Genomic DNA, 20,287 nt, shown 5'->3' with positions numbered 1-20,287 from the left:
CTAAATTGCTACATCTGGAGGAACAGCAAGAGATCTTGTTGTTGCTCCTTGATGCAAATAATTCCACCAAAGGACTGCCAAGACACTAGTTACCACGTAAGAGGCTTCGGGGATACATCTAGATACGCCAACACGTTCTTGCTGAGCACATTTCTTTCTGAGGCAACGTACCGCTTAAATGCGAAGATTTATTTTTCCACAAAAAAATAATTCTGCTCCACTATTTAAAATACTGTAGGCCATTATACCATCTTTCATGATATACACAGCCGCTGTTAAAAGGTGAAAGTTGGAAACTTCTTGAAAGACTAGCATTCAAAGCTCAGAGAAATATTCTCACCTTGAAAACTGGTATTGTCTGATTTGCTATAGGAGTCTTTGCCAACTACTACCCACAAACAGGAGACCGATCTCAGAATCAAGCAGTTCTGAGAAAGACACAGTTTTTCTACGACACTTGCTGGCCTCATCAAGGGCACTCAGATTTTTACATTTTAGAATACATTTTGTCTGTAAATCTTAGAACGACAAACCCTCATCTGTTACCGCCTGCCTAATTTCACCAAAATTCATATATTGCACCTGCAGGGGAAAAAAAAAAAAATCAGCAAGCACATCAATTCCGTGCTGGTTGTTACGTGAAGTAAACAAAATTGCTAATTTATTTTAAAAAAATAGCAAACACTTGCTGTATTTAAATACAGTAACATTTGTTCACATATTTAGTTAATGAGAATTCCTTAAACAATGGATTCTACTGAAAATGCACACACCACACAGCAAAAGTGTGAAGAGGGCCAACTTCACCCTGGGGTGCATCAGGCACGGCGCTGCTGGCCGGGCCAGGGGAGGGAATGGCCTGCTCTGAGCCCCTGCGGCCTCACCTCCAGCACTGCGGGCAGCCTGGGGAGCCACAAAACATAAAATAAGACACAAAACTCTTAAGAGAGTGCCCAGGGGAGGGCTACAGACGTGGTGAAGGGCCTGGAGGGGAAGATGTACGAGGAGCAGCTGAGGCCCCTTGGTTGTTCAGCCCCGAGCAGAGCAGGCTGAGGGGAGGCCTCATGGTGGCCTGCAGCTCCCTCACGAGGGGAGCGGAGGGGCAGGCGCTGAGCTCTGCTCTCTGGGGACAGTGACAGGACCCGAGGGAATGGCATGGAGCTGGGACAGGGGAGGGTCAGGCTGGGGGTTAGGGACAGGTTCTGCACCCAGAGGGTGGTCGGGCACTGGGACAGGCTCCCCAGGACAGCGGTCACAACACTGTGCCTGACAGAGCTCAAGGAGCATTTGGACACCACTCTCAGACACAGCGTCTGATTTTTGGGTGGTCCTCTGGGGACGCAGGAGTTGGACTCGATGATCCTTGTGGGTCCCTTACAACTTGGGATATTCTGTGACTCAATGATTCTAAATTCAGGCAACAGCAAGACTCAAGATCAAAACAATAGCTACACTGGTACAGTCCTCTTTCCTGAGCTCCACTTGTCCTTAAGCTGAGATATAAATAGTTTGGTAAAATACAAACATGATTTCCACTATTTGTCACATCTCCAACTCAGCATCCTCTAAACCAAATGGTTCAGAGTTAAGTGGGGAACTCCAGTACAAGATGAGGTGTGGCCCCAAAGCTCCTGGGGGAGAAGAAGGGAGGAATGGCTGTGACACTACAAGCACATCTCATCATCTAGCACAATTCAGTGCTCACATTCACAGCTCTAAATTTTCCCTATCTGTCAAGGTGATCAGTACATCATATAACAAGTGTATGACAAGCTTGAAACAACAGTTCACCAGCTGATGAGATATGAATAATATGTTTAAAAATACTACTAAATATTTTACTTTCCAAACCATTAAAGACGACGTGATGCTGAAGAACAATACAACTGTAATTCCTTTAAATTCTGCAGTAAACTCAGGTGAACTGCCAACAAATTAAAAGCAAAACCAAATTAATTCAAGATGACTCAGCTTCAGACATCATTTTATTAAATATGAATCTCAGCTTTCCATTCAGGAAGAAAAAAGGAAAGCTGTATTCAAACAGAGAAGTTAAAAGCAAACAAACACACCAAACCCTACAAACAGGACCTCCCCCTCAAAGACTCAGGAACCATATGTCAGATTAAAAAGCCAAAAAAAAAAGTATTTTAGTTTTTCTGGGTGGGAGATATGTGGAAAAGTCTTATTTAAGGTTTTTGCACGTGGGAATTAGCAACACTGTAAAATACTATAATGTACTTGGAAAGACAACTCATCATGACAACACAAGGCAAAGCTGAAGAAGAATTGAGTTAACTGTGAGGTTTGGGGTTAATTTTCCTGAAAGAGCAGTAGAGCCTTCAAAGTACGCATGCAACAGAAGTGTCCCACAGAACTTGTATCACAGAACTGAGTGTTCTCAAATTATTAAAAACATTTTGGCCAAGGCTAAGGAAAGGGAGGTGCTGATGTTTCTACAGTCTTGTGTTCGACCTTGTCAACAGCTACTGCAAAGTCATCCAAACCCCACTGAATTCCAGAAAAGCCTGACCAAACTACTGCATAGAAAATAATCTCATCAAAAGATTATAGGACACGCACAGATATTTGTGCCTTTTCATTTACGAGTTTTCAAAAGAAAAATCCATACCACATAAAAACCGACCAACTAAAATAGGATCTTCATTGAAGATGTGCCTTTGGTCAATTAATAAAGACTATTTGGGGCACTGAGCACCACTTTTCCATTTTACAAACAAAGAACAACTTTTTTGAAGTCTCCAGACCCACACCCATATGTAAAGTTGCAACCAGAATCAGTGCTACTCTTTCCTTTAATCTTCAATAGATCAGAAAAAGAAGGGACAGCCACAGCTTTCTCCCAGGGAGTGGAAAGCATTAACAAAATACTGATTGTTTAGCACATTGCTTCCAGGGAATACCAGCCATTCAATCTGAGATCTGGCTTGGCAAAAACATAAAAAGTGAAAACAGAATATATCCTCTGGGATTCAACAGGCAGTTTGCAGAGTTTTCGTTCCATCATCGGGGTGGAAATTGAACATTATAGAAAATTACTCTTTCCAGTCTATTTCTGGAGTTTTTACATGGAAGATTTAAAAATTAAAAGTCATTCTATTTTCCTGTCACATATCCATTCTGTCTGAATCAAAAAAAAAAACAAACACACAGAATATCCTCCCTTCTCCCCCTCACCCCCCAAAAAAAAAACACTTAACTGAATTTACACAAGGTAAAATTTAAAGTTTCAGATATTTCATATACAAAAGAGACCCATATAAGGCAATAGTCTCTGATTTTCAAGGAAAAGTCCCACATACAACATTCTAAACCATTATAAGAAATCACCATTAAGTTTTACAAGACAAAATCACAAAGTGTATAATTTTACAGTACAGAAACAAAAAGCAAAGTAATCCCACCTTCTTTTTTACAACTCTGTCCTTTGTCCAGTTTTTAGAGTTAAGTCCAGTCTTTTCTGATAGCCAAGATTTCTCTTTTGGTGTTTTAATAATATTGTGAAGAACCATCCTTAAAATATTCTTCATGTGTAAATAGTAGTGAATAGAAATGTAATAGTGCAGAGCTAAAGCCTAGAGCAGTTTCTGTGCAGCAACTACAGTGAAAATCCACTTAAATGGAGTATTTTTGGTCTACTGGCACATGAATTCAAGCAGCAGTGACGAGCAGTGATAAGATGTTCTAAGGAAACAAGACAGGCCACAGTTGTGACAGGAACAAGATAGGCTAGATCAAGTTTCGCCTAATTAGGCAAGGTTGCAGTAGGGGAGTTCTGCTATCCTCTCATTGTGCAATAGTCATCTTTGTTTGATGTTATAATAATGAAAAACATTAAGTATTCATCCGAAGTAAATTTACATATAAGGCTCTGTCTGTCTCAGGACGGACAGAAGTGATTTTTTCCACTGAAGGGGGCAATGGGGAGCAGAAGTTCAAAGAGCAAACGATGCTAGCATCTATCAAAGATGTTTACATGATGCTTTTCCTGAAATTAGTGAAACTTTTGAAGACAACCAAGCAGCCTAAAGACAAAACAACAACAAAATCCACCGTGTATTTACGCCTAAAAATACTATAGTTCAAGCACTCCTCCATTCTTGGCAGAGTCTTTCTTCTTGCTGGATGTAATTCAAGCAGCAGAGAATATAAAATGGTAAACTATGTTTCTGATTGCCTCTTCATGTCAAGGGACAGGGAATGTTTATCATCATTCCTGTCAACACTACCCAGGATCCAGAGTGAGGCAGACAGAGATGGCACCAACAGTGCATGTAGCTCTCACTCTACCATTGCAGCAGCAAAGCGCATTCTTCTGCCTGACCCATTCCCTTAATAGAGAAAACACAGAACGAGTGAGCAAGTGACCCAGCGTGGGGGAACAAAAACACACAAAGATACCCACACTATGAAAAAACAGCAGGACTGAAACAACCCATCTCTCTTAGAGCAGATTATAAACTACATTTTCTGTGTAGCACCTTATGCATGAACTGCAGAAGGAAGAGTAGTAGGTTCTCGGTTTAATTTGCGATGCACAGAACTGCTACATTACCCTTCCCCACGAGCAGCAGCAGAAGGAAGAAAAAACTGGTAAGGTTCCATATTTAGCCTGCTTCAACATTCAGAAATAGCATTGTCCTCCCTTAATGCATTTTGTCAGAAACGCAAACACTCCGATCCCATGCAGTCTTCCTTCCTCCTTAGCAAACAAGTACCATTGATAGGTTTAGTGGGAATATAATCAGAAGAATAATTGCAGATTTCTAAAATGCAGCAACTTAAAAAAAATAAATAAATTAACCTCTTAGAAACTGAGGACATTTTAAATAAATTTGAAATGGGAGAATGTTTCTTAAAAGGGAACGGTTGTTTTGCTTCCAAAAGGATGGAAAAAATCTAAGCTGGTTGTTCTCCAAAAGCAGATCGTATCTTTATCTGCCAGAAAAACAAACTGTATCACATGAATAAATATTTGAGAGGCAAAGCTGGGCCTATATTAACACACGTTGTGCCCATCTTCCAACTGTTGCTACAAGCTGAATGCTTCTGAACAAAAAAAAATCAAAAAATTTTAATACCTTACTTGGTATTAATTAATAGGAGGGCTTAACATACATGTGCATTTGGGAGGTATATGGGAGGGTTCAGATCTAAAGCCCACCATCCCTTTGGATGATCAGGATCTTTTAAAAGAAGCATATAACTTAAAAGACATATCACTGGACTTCCTTCTTTTATCCTGTCATCCTCCCTTCGGAAGTAATTGAAAATGTCTGTATGTACTTTTTTAAATCAGATAAATAATAAAAGCCATACAAGCACAGCGTAGCCCCTTCCTTTTCCTCATATGGTCCATAAGCATACTGTCTCTAAATTGAGTATCTGATCCAGTACAGTTATGTGGCTGACTGATTTGTAACTGTTACTTCTAGGAAGGAAATTATAAATCTAGGAGGGAGAGGAAGATAAGGATACCACAGCTACATCCTCTGGTTGCGTAATGTATTATCAGCCTCAAAATTCTAAGTTAAAGAAATAAGGGGATTCCTCCTCCACACAGCATGTAAAGAGGTTTGAATGCTCTAACTGCAGATGAGGTGCATGAAGTTTTTCACAGGTATAAATTCTTATCTTATATTAAATGCAGCAACTACATAAGGTCCAAGAAGACTTGCCCTGTGTAACAAAGCTCATATTCAGCAATGTTATACAACTGCAGATGACATAAATCACTCAGCGGGAAAGTAAAATGCAGTCTATGATCCTACTAAAGCACTTTATCATAAAGACATTAATGGCCTCTCAAAAACACAAGGAATGATGTAGGAAAAAGAATATAAAGTAGAACTGGAAGTGTAATTCCATAAAGCACAATTCTACATCAACTGCAGAACAGAAAACTACTTGACATAAATCTATAGATTAAAATTGGTAGATGTGAGCAGCCCATACAAGGAAGCAACACTCAAGTATAATTCTTCTGAACTCCTGCTGTTCTTTAAACCCCAACACCGTATTTATAGTATCATTCCATTTAAGCCTTTTACTTGTTTCGGTAACTTTGATTCCACTTTGCCACCCAATCTCCCTCTCACTATTTTCACCTCTGTGCTCCTCCTAAGTAAGCGTTATTGTAAATGTCTAATACGTGCAATTTGTTGATTTTGAACATGCTTAACTACAAACATGCGTGATTACACAATAGGCCTCTAAGCCAGGCTTGTACACGCTTGTGGAAATTTCAACTAAATAGGCACCTTAACTTCCGGATGAAAATTATGAGAATTTGCACATACAATAAGACAATCAGCTTGCTTGCTTTATATACAGTCTCCTTTAGTTTCTGCAATATGATCAATCAAAAATCCATGGATCATACTGGGGAAAGAAAGGAAGCTCACACATTTATCATTGTTTTTCTTCAAAGTCAGTTTTAAATTATACTTAATGAGATGGGTACCTAGATTCACTTATTGCTTCCACTTAGGCAAACTGACAGTGTAGTTTACATATTTCTGAAATCTATTTTACTACAGTAAAAATGTCGTGTTCTATTACACTATGCCAACCGTGAGCTCAACCACCTATGCAGAGGATGCATTGTAGTGAGCGTTTCCTTTTTCCCCAAAGCTTCGAGAAAATCAAAGCCATAAAAGAATTTGAATTAAATATGTCAAATATGTACATTTAAATACACACATTCAAAAAAATATTCTTCCAAAGAAGAATATACCTAGCGTGCTTTTCCTGGGGGAGAAGAGGGGAAGCTTTTTTTCTCCTTGTTGTCCTCCAGAGGATGCCAGAAGCAGGGGGGCATTCCTAGCCCCCTGCACACCAGGGAGCTCATCCCAGCCAGGCCCTGCGCCCCAACGCACACACACCTACCTACACGAGGACACCTGTGCCACTGTGCCCGCTCCCGTGTCAGAAGACACCTTTTCCTCAAAAGAAAACTGTGGTAGTTGACAGGAGGAGGATGACTGAGTAACTCTGGTCCCCCCGTTAGGGTGGGGAAAGGAAGACAAAAGGTTGATGAAGGAATTCAGACAGAACCAAGATACGCTCAGCCCTGAGCACTGGAAGAGGCTGCTGAGACCTCACTCCTTTAAAAACTTCTGTGTAGTTTGTTAAACAGCAAGAAAAAGCCAATCAAAAGCTTTTTCCTGCTTCTGAAAAGGTACAGGCAAGTATCTGCATGCTCCAGATTAAGCTCACTTATAATTTTATGCCATCAGTTCTTCCGAGCTCTGGTAGCGCAAACGGAATAGTACTGGGTTGCTTCAGGACACATTTTTTCCTCAATCAGCTAGGATTGCAGGGGATAGGGACAGCAGTAAATAGGGATAATGCAGTAGCATCTAGAAGACCCAAATCACAATCAAAGACTTATTAGGTTGAATGTTAGGAAAACTCCAGATACACAAATACTGGAAACGCTCTATAGTAAGTTCTTTTATTTAGTGTAGCTTATACATCCCCAAAGTGCTTTTTCTGACTGAAATTTTGTAATGTAAAACCGAAAGTCTATATAAAATGCTATCAAAGAAATCTAAAGGTAGGCAAATGTGAAAGTGAATTGAAATTCAAAAGCCTTTATCTCTAACAAAAAATGAGCAAAAGGACTTAAGTTGACACATAAATTATATTATTTCAATATAAGTATTTGGGTTGGATCCCAAAAGCACACTGGGGTCAATAGAGCAGCTTATAGTTCAAGCTGATTTAAACCTAGTTCAGAACTTCACCTCCTATCAGCACTACAAAAACAAACACTACTGCTATCCATCATCCGAAAAAAGAAAGGTAAAGAAAGTGCCGCAGTCAGGAATTCGGGCTGGGGGAACGGGCTGGCTGCAAGTATCGTACTTTGAACTGCTTTGTGTCAATGTAAAGCCTTGATTCTTATGGCACATGCCCCATAATCAAACGGAGTCTTGCTGAAGTGCTGGTAAATGACAAGAGCCGTGGACACACTGCAGCATCAGTACTCCAAGAAGCTAGTCAGAGAAAGGAGTGAAAACATTTCCCAGTGACACGGGCTAGTAGACACCAATCCACGTGGCATGGTTTTTGAAATGACTGCATTGATGCTGACATGATTAACAAGTGTAAAGGAGGTGAGCCATTACACATCTTTTTCCACTAGCAGAAAACCATGATTCAGACGTGTAGCTAAAATTTTCCAAAACTCGGATAACTTGGGACAATAAAGCAGTGAGGAAGAACATTAAGCATCAGGCATGCTGAGACGTTCAGAGCCGCATGCAGAGATGAAGCTGCATACAGAGATGAGTTTCACAGTTTATTTTCATAAGACACTGTTTCAGGAACTCAGTCATCTCCCAAAGTGTACATACAGTCCCACTGTTTGGAGCCTGAATAGTAATTAACCTATTCGTTAGCCCATTCATTAGCCTGCAGAATCATACAAAGCTGTTTCATTTCCAAGAAGTTGCTGTTTTTAAGTACACAGCAGGAAAATCTAACCTCTCCCTGTCAATGCATCTGCACAACAACTTGAGCTACGAGGACCCTGCTTGAGTATTTCTAATAAAGCCAAGTATCTCACATAGTTAGAGGTGGTAGCTTCTATGCTGACCACATCAGCACACAGTATGTGCTCTGGCTAATGTGTTGTTCTCTACAAAATCCTTACAGCCTGAGAACAATTTCACAAACACTAAATATTCCATAGAAACGTGCAAATACCCTCTAACGTATCTTTTCAAAGGAAGTGTCTGAGCTATTTGAATACCTGTCTTTGGCTAGACGGGATGGGCTTGGATTTTGACCCATGATATTGGTTAAGATTTTACAGGATATCCATATACTTTCTGAAGCCTGTTTTATTTTTCTTCACCCAAGAGCAGTAAGCTTTGGGAAAAAGAACAAAGTTGAGCTCTACTGCAAGTCCCACCTTCAGAAGAGCAGTAAAAATGCCAAGAGGTGCTGCACTCACTGTCTTGAACCACGTCAGACAAACTGCATTAAGAAAAAGAAAGATTTCCTCATGCAAACACATTCAAAGTGCATCTCCAACTTAAAGTGCACCTGTTATTTTAAACTAAGATTTAACCCAGCTTTCTGGAGAAATTACATTTATATGCAGGTAAAACTACACTTAATGGCTATGGTAACCTTGCTGGTCTCAGACCACCTTGTTTCTTTTCCTTAAAGATCAGAGAGCAGCACAAGCATTACTTTTGTCCACGTATTAATAATGCAGCCCTGAATACTGCTTTTTTTTATCCAACACTAACTCTCACAACCCTCAGCTGTTCACCTTTGGAGATCTACATGGATATATTCTGTTTTTTTTTTTTTCCAGGGGAGAGTGAGGTTTGCCAGCCTCAAAGAGTCAAAAAACTGACTCCCAGGAGAGGAGCAGAACACGATTAAATCAGATGCTAGCTAATGTGTTGCACTTACGTGCATGAGGTCAACCCATAGGATTTGGGATCTGTAAAATTCTCCTAGATCAGCCTGGCAGAGCCCTGGGGCACTGCACTGTTTTCTTGTTTTCATTTCAGAGAGCTGGGAAATTTGCCACCTGGGACACAAACCACATACCAAAATCTTCTACGCGTATCTCAGCGTACTCGTGCACTACCCTGGAGTTCTTTCAGGCTGAAAATCCCAATGGTAATCTGATAAAAGCGATTACGCCCTTCTGGCAACCTCTGTGTTTCTGCCCTTTCTTGTGCTGGTCCCAGTGCCTCTCTGACCCCACAGCGAGGCGGTTTCAGTGTGCTAAGCTGGCAGAAAAGTACCCCGACAAAAAAAAAAAAAAAGCAAACAACTTCCTGCTGAGTTAGCAAAGTAAAGTGGCTCAGCACTGATTCAGATAAACACCAGTGCACAAGAGGGGGCAGCAGGGAAGGCAGCCTCACAGCAGCCCCTGCAGTGACACACACACCTGAAACCTCAGTTTCCCCCAGCCTCAATTTGTGAGCAATATTTTAGTCATGGGAAAGCTGAAATCCTTCAGTCAAACTTGAAGTAGGCAGGTACATAGGTGAAACACACTGTCTGCAACAAGTTTAGATTACATGAACTCTTGTTACCTGCTGAGGTTGGAATTCCTTAAATAAAATATCAGTTTTACAGCTGCAGTCTCCTCACCTGTAAATACAACTCTGCTGCTAAGCAAAGCAATGAATTGGAAGTCAAAAAATCTTAACTGTACTTCCAACTAGTGAACATCTAGGCTAAGTTACACTATGACTCCTAGGAAATTAGGGGAGAATAATGGGCAGAAGCCAGAAGGAATATAATACTGCAAAGTGGGAGAAAAATGTGACAGCAAAGTAGTGGCCTCCACCTGAACACTGCACTTTTTTTTGAATTTTATTTTCTTTGGTCACAACTTCTTTTGTATTTGCTTCTCCAGACTTCCTCAAAAGACCACACATTGCACACCAATTCCTCACTTGCTCCCGTTTCAGGGAACACAGATAAAGCATTACTGGATTCACAAGCAAAAAAAGAAAAAAAAAAAGTAAAAACTGGTAAAGCCATAACTGCTATTTCTGAAGATCTCAGCAGTGTAATAACATCGTTCAGTTTAATTTCACTCTTCTACTGATATAGCAAGTATTAAGGGAACAAAATTCCAGATACGTTGCTTAGGGTCCAGCTTCTACCACCTTACAACTAACCACCTTAGGCTGAAACAGGAAGATCTCCCCTTCCCGTCTTTCCCTCTCAGCCAAACAATTTGGTCCCTCCTGTACTGGCACAGACAATAGAAGTCATAATATAAACTGATTAAATGCACTAGCCTGGCAAATTATACACATATACGTGTACATATTATATCTTCAGCATTCTTTGGATGTATTTTTAATATTATTTAATTTTTAGTGCCCTCGATGGGTTTCCTGAGGCAAGCAGTACAGCATGCTCAAAGCAAATGGTGGGAATGGGCAGCAAGAAGCAAGGAAGAAGGAAACAGGCACTTCCACTGGCCACAGGAAATGGTTAATTCAGCTCATCTGCATTGTGAAACCTCAGCCTTGAAAGGAATACAGTCGTTCCAACATCCTACTGCACCATCGCGATAAACCTGCACGCTCCAACACAGGCGAGATCACACACACTAGCTTCTGAGCAAGGCTGAAGCAAAAGGAGAGCGTGACTTAAAATCTAGGTGAAGCAACTAAAAATTCAGGTTCAAGACAGTTCTTTTTCTTAATTAAGCAGTTCATATATTTGCTTGTCCTTTGATTTGTTACAGATTTTACGCTTTGTCCCCTTGAGAGCGTTAAGGGTTTTGACACTCAAATCAACCCCTGAAGGACCGCATCCCTTATTGCACAATATATTTTTACTATTACCTGTCATAAAAAATTGTTTTCAGAAACTCAAAACACGGAACACATTCAATTGGATATAATCCTTAATACATTACAGATTCTTACACGCTGCCAAGTTTAATTGATTCTAATGGCAGACTTCCAAACTACCAGAAAAATGTACCTACCAACCCAACAGCATGAAGTGTTAAAACTTTATAGTATTTATTTACTTAAAAGTCTTGTAATTTAAGAACCAGTGAAACACAGGATACAAGACTAATGAAGAAGATGCTTATGGAAGTGACAATGATATTTTAAAATACCTAAAAACAACACTTTCCAACAATTTAAGGAAAATAAAAAAAAAATGACTTTGCTGGAGTCTGGCAAGATCTAAAAGTCCCTGAATGTTTAAGATATCTGAGCTTTGATTTTAACATAGAGCATTAGACTGCAAATTCTCCTTAAAAAGACAATGTCTTTATTCTATGTATGAGCAACTCTTAGCATGATGTACATACCCGTACATTGTATTAATATAAAAATTAGAAGAATAAGCTAGAATGCTTTTTATAATATAATAACAAGAGTTACACTTTACATCAAACTTTAACTTGGTAGATGGACATAACTTGATTTGATGGAGTGGCATTTTGCTTTCAGATAAGTACCTGTCTATAATGGACAATCTGATCTACATTATTAGTTTCTCTTCATCACTAAACGCAATCATGTGCCTCAGAATTTTCTCATGTTTCATTAGAATCCACAAGCCTCTATTAAGTATATTTACATGTTCTAGTATCAGAGTAGCCTACAAAGCATCCCTTTTGTTGACATGGTGAAGGCTATGAACTCACACTTCCCATAGAATAGGCCATATTCTGACATCCTAAGAAAATAGTGACATGATCCAAAAGAGACTAAATGGCCTTTAAGCTTTGTTGCAATAAATAACTCCATTAATAATGGCTGATAAACTTGCAAATTATTCTCTGCAGTCAGTTCACATTTATTCAGCAAACAAGGATGATATCAGTACTGCTGCTAATTATACATCTATGAATTAATTGCAATATATTTTATCTCAGCATCACCAAAAATTCCTAGTACTAAGTGTATGACAGTGTATGCCTTCCTTCAGACTTACACAATGTAGAATTATGTTAGCAGTGACCTTTCTAAGCAAGAGAACAGTGCACACTGATTTGAAAATATTTTGCTTTTAAATTAGAAATAAACGATGACCACTGCGGACTTGCTGGGAAAGGTTTTAGACTGAATACACAATAAACATATAGTCATTTGGAAAAAAAATATCCTTTTTATAATTCACCTGGAAGACAGCTTAATTCAAAAAGAACCACTGCAGATACCCATCTTTGGTTTGTGTTTTATCAATTGTTATCTATCTTCACAGATCAGGAACACGTGCAGCGATTAGGAAAATATTAATGCACATTGTAATATTCAAGATCCACTTGTGTACTGTCTAGTCTAATATAAAATATGCCTCAGGGATGATCTTTCAAGAAGAGCTGCAGTTTCACACAGAATTAACCAAAGCGCAGTCCACATCTCATTACTCCTTGGAAGCCAAGCTGTGTTCAGAACTACCAATAAAGTTGCTTTTACATTTCATAAAAACAAATTAGAGTAAGCAACGTGTATTTATATAGAACCTGGCAGCAAAAGAAATCAGAGATGATGAAACCTTTCGTAAGTAATTCTATTCCCACATTAAAAAAAAAAATCCACCACACAGGAAAAAGGAACAAAATCATAAATTTACATATATTACTTCTTTCTTAAAATTGACAGTATGGAATGTAAAAACATTATGAATCCAGAAATGGCCTCAATAAAGTACTTCAACTGTCATAAATGCAAGTCACTAAAAAAAATGAGAAAAGTTGGATACTTTTCAAACACTTCAATTTGTTGACAGAAAACTGTAGCTATGCCCACTTGTTACAATTCAATAATTGTAGTATTATTAGTCTCTCCTCCTACTATTATTATATACTTTCGCTAATTACGGAAAACAAAAAAAAAAAAGAGAGGATCAAGGAAAAAATGTTTCTACGAATTTGAATACAAGGAATTCCATCACATAACAAGTTGGAGTACAAGCTTTTCCCTTTTCAGACTAAAAAATCTCAAAAAAAAAAAAATAATCACCCAGTATCACAGCCACATGTTCACATTATTTTGATATTATATGCCGATGACTCCATTAAGTATTTTTCCCCCCCTCCTTGCAGTCCAGAAATAAAATACTTGGGATAAAAACCTGGCAGACTAATGGCGCTGTCAAAGTGTCCATTTAAATGCACATGTTCCCAACTACCTTCTGACAGACAGCCCGTAACAGCATTTAAAAGCTCTTCAGAAAAGCAAAATATTTATTATTTTAGGATTCAGATTCAGTAAGCTCTAATCTGGAACATTACTACCACTGCAGCGAGGTAATTTGTTTTTATTAAGACTCAGCCGCCAGTATTAAAACGCTTTGAAGTACATTTCAAAAACATAATACAAGTCTGAATCTTATAACACTTCCAAATAACCACAAGCGACTGCTATATTTAAACAAGCACGAAGGCAACAACACTGGCAGAAACACTCATCCAGTAGTTAAAAAAAAAAACAAAAACACACAACACAAACACAAGAGGGACTTTTACAGAAAGCCAAGCGCCGCACTACGGAAGTTGTGACATTCACCTGAAACACACACGAGGCAGCAATGGGAAGCAAATACATTCCTGATGACCTAGCCTGTCATTGGCACGCCGGGCTTTCGGTAAGAATGCGATGAACGTAAAGCACAACCCAAGGTGTGCTGGAAGCTGGGAGAGCTGACGGTTACCTCTGAGCTGCTTTGGCTACCCAACGGCCAGCTGGAGCAGGTGATACTGGGGAAGAATTTGGGGATTTTGGTATCTGTTGGCAGGAATTCTCTCTCAGTATCGGTGTCTCGGTACCTGGCAACTGGAAGCTGAGGCAGGGCGACGAGCTCGCCATAACGCCTGCTTTTAATCGCTGCCTGCGCTCCCCAGCCTGAAACTTTACGTCCAGGTGAAGCTCTTCGCTTCCTCCTCTCAGCCTCGGAGCAAAGCACCCGATACCCTCACCGAAACCCATTCTGCGGCGGCTGGGCTGCAAGCACTGCAGAGGACCTGTAAATAAAACCCTCTTTTTCCCGTGGAATCAGCGCAAACACGTGAGCCCTTCCTCAGAGCATCTCCTCAGCCCACGCTGGAGAGAGGCAGGGTCTGAGGGGGACCCCCTGGCAGGAGGGCACCCAGGAGGCACCCCCTGACAGGAGGGCACCCCCACGAGCAGGGGGACCCCCAGGAGGGACCCTCTAAGCCCTCGGGGCACCCAGGAGGGCCCCCCCAAGACCCAAGGCCCCCCCGGAGCCGTTCGTGTCTCGGTCTCGGTGCCTCCAGCCCCGACCCCCAGGGGCTCCCCGGACCGGGGGGGCCGCAGCTGCCGTGAGCAAGCCGCGGGGTCACCGACTGAAGCCCAGAAGGGAGCCGGGCCGAGTCAGAGCTACCTGCCCAGCGGGAAATAACATCAATTAACCTTTAATTTTTTTTAAAAATGGGTGTTTCGAAGAGGTTAAAAAAATAACAATCCCCCGAACCGCGGAACAACCGCACCCCCCCCCCCCAAACCCCCCCCTCACGGACACGAGGGGGCGCCGGGGGCCGGGCACGGGCGGAGCCCGGGGGGTGCCGCGGCCCTGGGCCTGCTGCAGGGCGGGCTCAGCCCCTTCCACTCACCGGCATCATCGCTGCCGCCGCCGTCACCGCCGCTCCTCAGCCAGCGCCGCCGCCACCACCACCGGGCCTCGCCTGGCACCAGCCCGGAGGCCGCCCTCCTCCTCCTTCTCCTTCTCCTCTTCGCTCGGCCTGGCGGCGGTGACAGGTGCCCGGTGCCCTGCTCGCTGCCTGCAGCGGGCGGAACCAAGGGGCCCAGGCGGCGGCAGCGCCCGGCTCCCAGCCCCAGCAGCCGGCTCCCAGCGCCCCCGCCGCCGCCGCCTGCCTCCTGCCTCCGCCGCCGCTTCCTGCTCCGCCCGCGCCGCGCCGCCCCGTCAGGGGTTAACGGCCGCCGCCGCGCCATTGGCCCGGGCGGCAGCGCCGGGGGCGGGGCGAGGCGAGGCGCGGGCACGGCGGAGGGGGAAGGGGGGGGAGCGGCGCGGGGGCGCGCGTCGGGGCGGAGGGGGCGTGGGGAGTGCGGGCTGAGGGGGGCGGCCATGATGGGGGGGGGGGTGTGCCCTGTGTGGTGAGGGGCGGCATCAAGGCGGGCAGTGGGGTCCTGCTTGTGGCTGGGGGTGGTATAGGTGGTGTTCCAGGTGTCTCCTAACCCAAAGCACGCCATGGTTGTGTGATTGTGGTACAAAACCCTACATAACAGCCTCGCTCCTTAAGGAGCCTGGCATCACGCTCCACCATGCTCCGTTCCCCTCTTTAATATCCAGCCTTGGTTCCTTCACTTCGCCAGGGCCTCTCTTCCTCGAGCTGCGGCAGCAAGATGAGAGTTAACAGCTTGGAAGGAGCCAGGCACGACGCGAAGTCAAAACAGCACCATATGCTAGTGCTGCGGCACATGCGATGTAGACAAATTTCATATTGTTGTGAGTCTTAAATCCCAATCTGGAAAACACATCGACCCACACCGTTCCCGTCAGTGGCTGATCGCCAGCCTTTGTTACTTTGCTTGTAGAGCACTGCGACAGATCTCGGCTGGGAGTGAAAAAAAAAAACACATTAACTTTGGAAGTTTGGGGGAGGACCTCAGGTACTGTTTGCATAGGTCTCTGAGGCTAAGCAAGATAATATCGACGATAATTGCATATTAATCTCAAACATGAGCTTGTGTGTTAAATTTAACCTATACCATAAGATTCTGTAACAGATAGTTGCATACATTACCTTAATGCATATGTGCCTAAGCCCTCATGACGTGTCCCTCTCAGTGAATTTACAGGATCTGGTTTGAACGTTGTGATAGTCAAAGCTGCTGCTTCTCTCGGTCCTACAGGAAAATCCGATTAGCATCACAAGATAATACTTTGTCAGTTTGAAATTATTTTGCAAGTATTATTTGGAGTGCTACTAGCTGACAATACCCCTATTATCATACTCGGTTTCTTGTAAGCTATGATTCCACCTCCCACACACAGCTTTAGAAATAGGTAAGAATATGATACTTCTGACCTAATAAATAACTTTCAGATCTACTGAGAATAGTGGTATTAATTCTGCAATTAAGCTGACCTGAAATAAAACAGGCTATAAGGTGATCATAGTTAAATTGTCTTAAAACAAAACAAAAGACGGGGGTGGACTTATCTTCAGCAAGTTGATATTGAACTTTAGTGAACAAAAGAATAACAGAATAGATTTTTTTTCTTAGTATTTGTGGTGAAATTCTTAACTTTATCAACAAGGGAATTATGAAACTTTGTCACAAATGTTCTTTAAAAGTTACTGTCTTGTTAATTAACCAGGTTAGATATTTTTTTGTTAACCAGAGATTCTTAATTTATAAATTTGCAGGCATACGTCATAGCTGACTTTTCCCTGTTTCCACTGATTGTTAATATAAGCTGAAATACTAAAAATACTACCCTGGTATTGCTTTCCCATTGCATTGGCAGGAGTGCTGACACAATGAAAATTGGGAGAACGGGGTGTAGACAGTTGCCACAGGGAAGGCAGGCACTCCTCCACGCAGTGCCTCCACTGGAATAATGGCCTCTGGTATAAAACCTTTGTCAGCCTTTAAGACAAGTTGCTTTTGGCTGGTGCAGGTCCAACCTATTCAGCAACCAGATAGACTGGATACTGTGGACTAGGAGGAAATGCCTTTAAAAGGTCTATTACATACTTTATATGCAAGTCTGCTCCAACTCCTATTTCTACTTGCCTTGGGGAAAACAAACAAACAAACACAAAACCTATTGCTTCATCCCTTCCCATCTCCACTTTCCCATAGAAATTATGAAAAAAAAAAAAGTTAACCAATCTTCACGAATCATGAGACTGAAAACTGTGCCTGTACTGTGGTAAATTAGCATATTTCTTGCAGAATAATCTTCTCAAGAATCACTCTTTTATTGGCCGAGAAGTAGAGCAGCCATTATAAAACCTTCCGATTCCAACTATTCTGACTTAAAACGTCTACAGGTGTTTTGTTTACTGTGAGCAGGAAAATATTCACTTGTAATCATGTACTTCTGTTTTTCTTCCATGCTGCCCAAGCATTTCCATACTAAACTACTGGTCTAACTGTAGAAATTATGTTGCTTGGCCAAAGGGGCCAATGATTCCTACAAGCCAGTTGCCTGTTTCAGATAAGTGAGGTTGTGTGAAAGCAGACATGATTTGAGGAATGCCTGAGCAGATAAGGTAAGAGAATTTGGAGTGCTGGTGGAAGCAGATAAAGCCAGAGATGCAGAATCCAAGTTACTTGCTTCCCAATACATTCTTTGCGAGAGGTACTCTAAATTCATGGGCCTTTTTCTAAAGGAAAGTAAGTGTTTATGCTAATTTGTTTGTATTAAAACATATTATGTAAATACCTGGTCTGCTTGGTATTAAAAAAAAAGGCAAAAAAAAACAAACAACAGAGCAACACTATTTAATTTCTGTTGAAGCCACTATGAACTTAACAGATCTTTGTTCAACCTATATTCATTAAAAATGAAGATTTGCTATTGCACACTTGCAGTATAATTAACTTTTGAGATTTGGGCTGAGCTCTTGTTTAGCTGTAATTTGAAACTTGATCAAAATTTATGAATTATCATCAATATTTTGTGAAAATACTTCCATGGGTACATAGAGAAAAACTATCAAAGTATGTTTTGTATTTAACACAGATTTATTTAAAAAAAAAAAAGTATATTAACTGTAGTTAGTAAATTGGCTGGCCCTTCATATGACCATGCACAACATTCTTAGGAGAAGCAGTTTCCTGAAGATGCAGATGGGAGACTGGACAACTAATGAACTTTTTTACAAGCACTGTTGACAAGGTTCCAATTCCTTTTGGTGTGTGGTTTGTTGTTTGCTCGTTGTTATTTTTTAAGTAGCTAATGGCCAAGTTTTCAAATGTACAAATTTTTAGATTTTTAAAGCTACCAGGTCTGAACTTTCCCTGCTCGTTTTTTTTTCATGCATACATAGGAGGATGGAAATGAGTTTTCCTGCCTTCTCGGATCCAAGCTTTCTCCAGTTTTGCATTAACTGGTTGAGGTGCTTTTCTGGAACGTAGGAAAATATTTTCAGGCTTCAGAGGTGTCACAGGAAAATAAGTGCTTATTTTTAATTAATTTAAGACTTCATTTTGTGAGAGTTTATTTTAAATAACAGGTACTCCTATTTATAGACAGAAATAAATGTTCTCGGAGGTCAAACATTTAGGGTGGGATACATCTCTCATCCAACCTTAGTAATTTAGAAGTTAGACGTGTAGTCTAAATCCATCATCTGGGCTCCTTCTGTAGATAAGCTGGGATGGGAGGGAAGGGAAAGAGGCAGTTCTGCAGGCAATTCATTCCATTCCGAGATACTCATCCCCCTATCTAAATGTCTTGGTCTTTGAAGGTGCCTATCTCGTATTGATTAAAGATGGAGCCTGGATGACTAGCTGAGATTAGAGAGGAGGCTTTGAGATAGCCACAGTTAGGGTGGGTTTCCTCACTTCTGGCTGAATAAAATCTCTAAAAAGTGAGTAGCAGTGGGTTAGTTTTTTTTTGTCTTTGTGTATTACAAAAATGTTAATCTATCCTTTTTAAATAGCTTAGTGGATTACTTTATTACATAATACAACTCTCTTTCCAAAAAGTAGATTTTGTGTTTGCTGTAACGCTGGAAGAACTGGACAGGAGCAGGTAAGCGATTTCAGAAGCTGAGTTTTGCAGGTACTTCTAACATCCCAGGCTTGCAGGTGCAGTGTGCTGTACCGGATGGTACTGCTAGGTTTAAAATCTTCACTGAAATACTGTGTAAAGTAAATGTGTGTGTCTAAAGGAAAGGTGTTTTAACGTGTTACTATGGCCTTTAGTAGCCTTTCGTTCCAGATTCAAGCAGACTTCCTAAGGATGCAACATAAAGAAATTGATACCGAACAATAGCCATACGCTGCCCTGTTTGAATTCGTGTATAGCTGGTGCATTCCAACCCCACCAAACCAGTTCAGAGATAAACTATAAATAATAACCTAAAGGAAACACTTTGATGTCTGTTTTGTATACACTCTTTGAGACACGTGAATAGGAGAAAGATACTTTTTCATCCCCACCTTGTAATATTCTAAAGTAATGTATGCTGGACCAGATGACTAATGTTTTAAAGTTTGCACAGCACAATGCACACAGTGCATCACTCTGAAAAGGAGCGTAATAATTAAAGCAGAACTGAAGCCCTATGATCTGCTTATAGGCGAGCTGTGTGCACTTCTTGGGGATTTGGGTGTCTGATACATCATGTGTTCCAGCGCTGCATTTAGTGGATTAGAGATACAATTTATGTTATTGTTTAAAGAAATTACATGCTTAATCCAACACACATGATGCAAGAAAGCATACTTAGTGGAGAATGCTTTGGCCTCATTGGGAATGTGTTGCTATACATTCTTATAAAATTCTTACAGTAATAGGTATTGTTAATTTTTTATGGTGTAGCTACAGAAGATATAGCTGTATAAGACATTGCACGCCATTCTTTTTACAGGTGCAAAATCTTCTGCTTCCTGTAATTTGTGATGCAGAAAGCATTAACTATATTAGGAGGAGGGAAAGCAGTAAGATCTCCTGGAAGAGATTCTCTCTGCTTGTACCTTTAGGTTTATAGTCAGGCTCTCAAGATGTTTCTTTGCTTTTTTTTTTTTTTTTAATTCTAAATGTGGCTACGTGTGGCAACATTTGTGACTAACTAGCTGATGGGATG

At 41.2% G+C, this 20,287-nt stretch overlaps 1 protein-coding gene across 7 annotated transcripts in view; it reads right to left on the bottom strand.

The window, feature by feature from the left end:
* The window catches only part of PPP1R13B (protein phosphatase 1 regulatory subunit 13B), a 70,432-nt gene extending 55,044 nt beyond the window's left edge, over nucleotides 1–15,388 (bottom strand). For 2 of the 7 annotated variants that reach the window (XM_013108866.5, XM_013108867.5), the window contains exon 1: nucleotides 3,426–3,642. In XM_013108866.5, coding sequence (XP_012964320.3) covers nucleotides 3,426–3,551 — 126 coding nt within the window. In that variant the 5' untranslated portion in view covers nucleotides 3,552–3,642. Of the gene's footprint in view, nucleotides 1–3,425; nucleotides 3,643–14,048; nucleotides 14,103–15,112 lie in introns of those variants that run through there. The other 5 variants (XM_027458032.3, XM_072038243.1, XM_013108868.5 and 2 more) reach the window with 5 other exon arrangements.
* Between the last annotated feature and the right edge of the window lie 4,899 nt (nucleotides 15,389–20,287).

This window comes from Anas platyrhynchos, chromosome 5 (assembly GCF_047663525.1).
Source record: "Anas platyrhynchos isolate ZD024472 breed Pekin duck chromosome 5, IASCAAS_PekinDuck_T2T, whole genome shotgun sequence".
Classification (NCBI taxonomy): Eukaryota; Metazoa; Chordata; class Aves; order Anseriformes; family Anatidae; genus Anas; species Anas platyrhynchos.
Note: the sequence above shows the minus strand (reverse complement) of the source record. Positions and strands in the feature narration are given on the sequence as shown.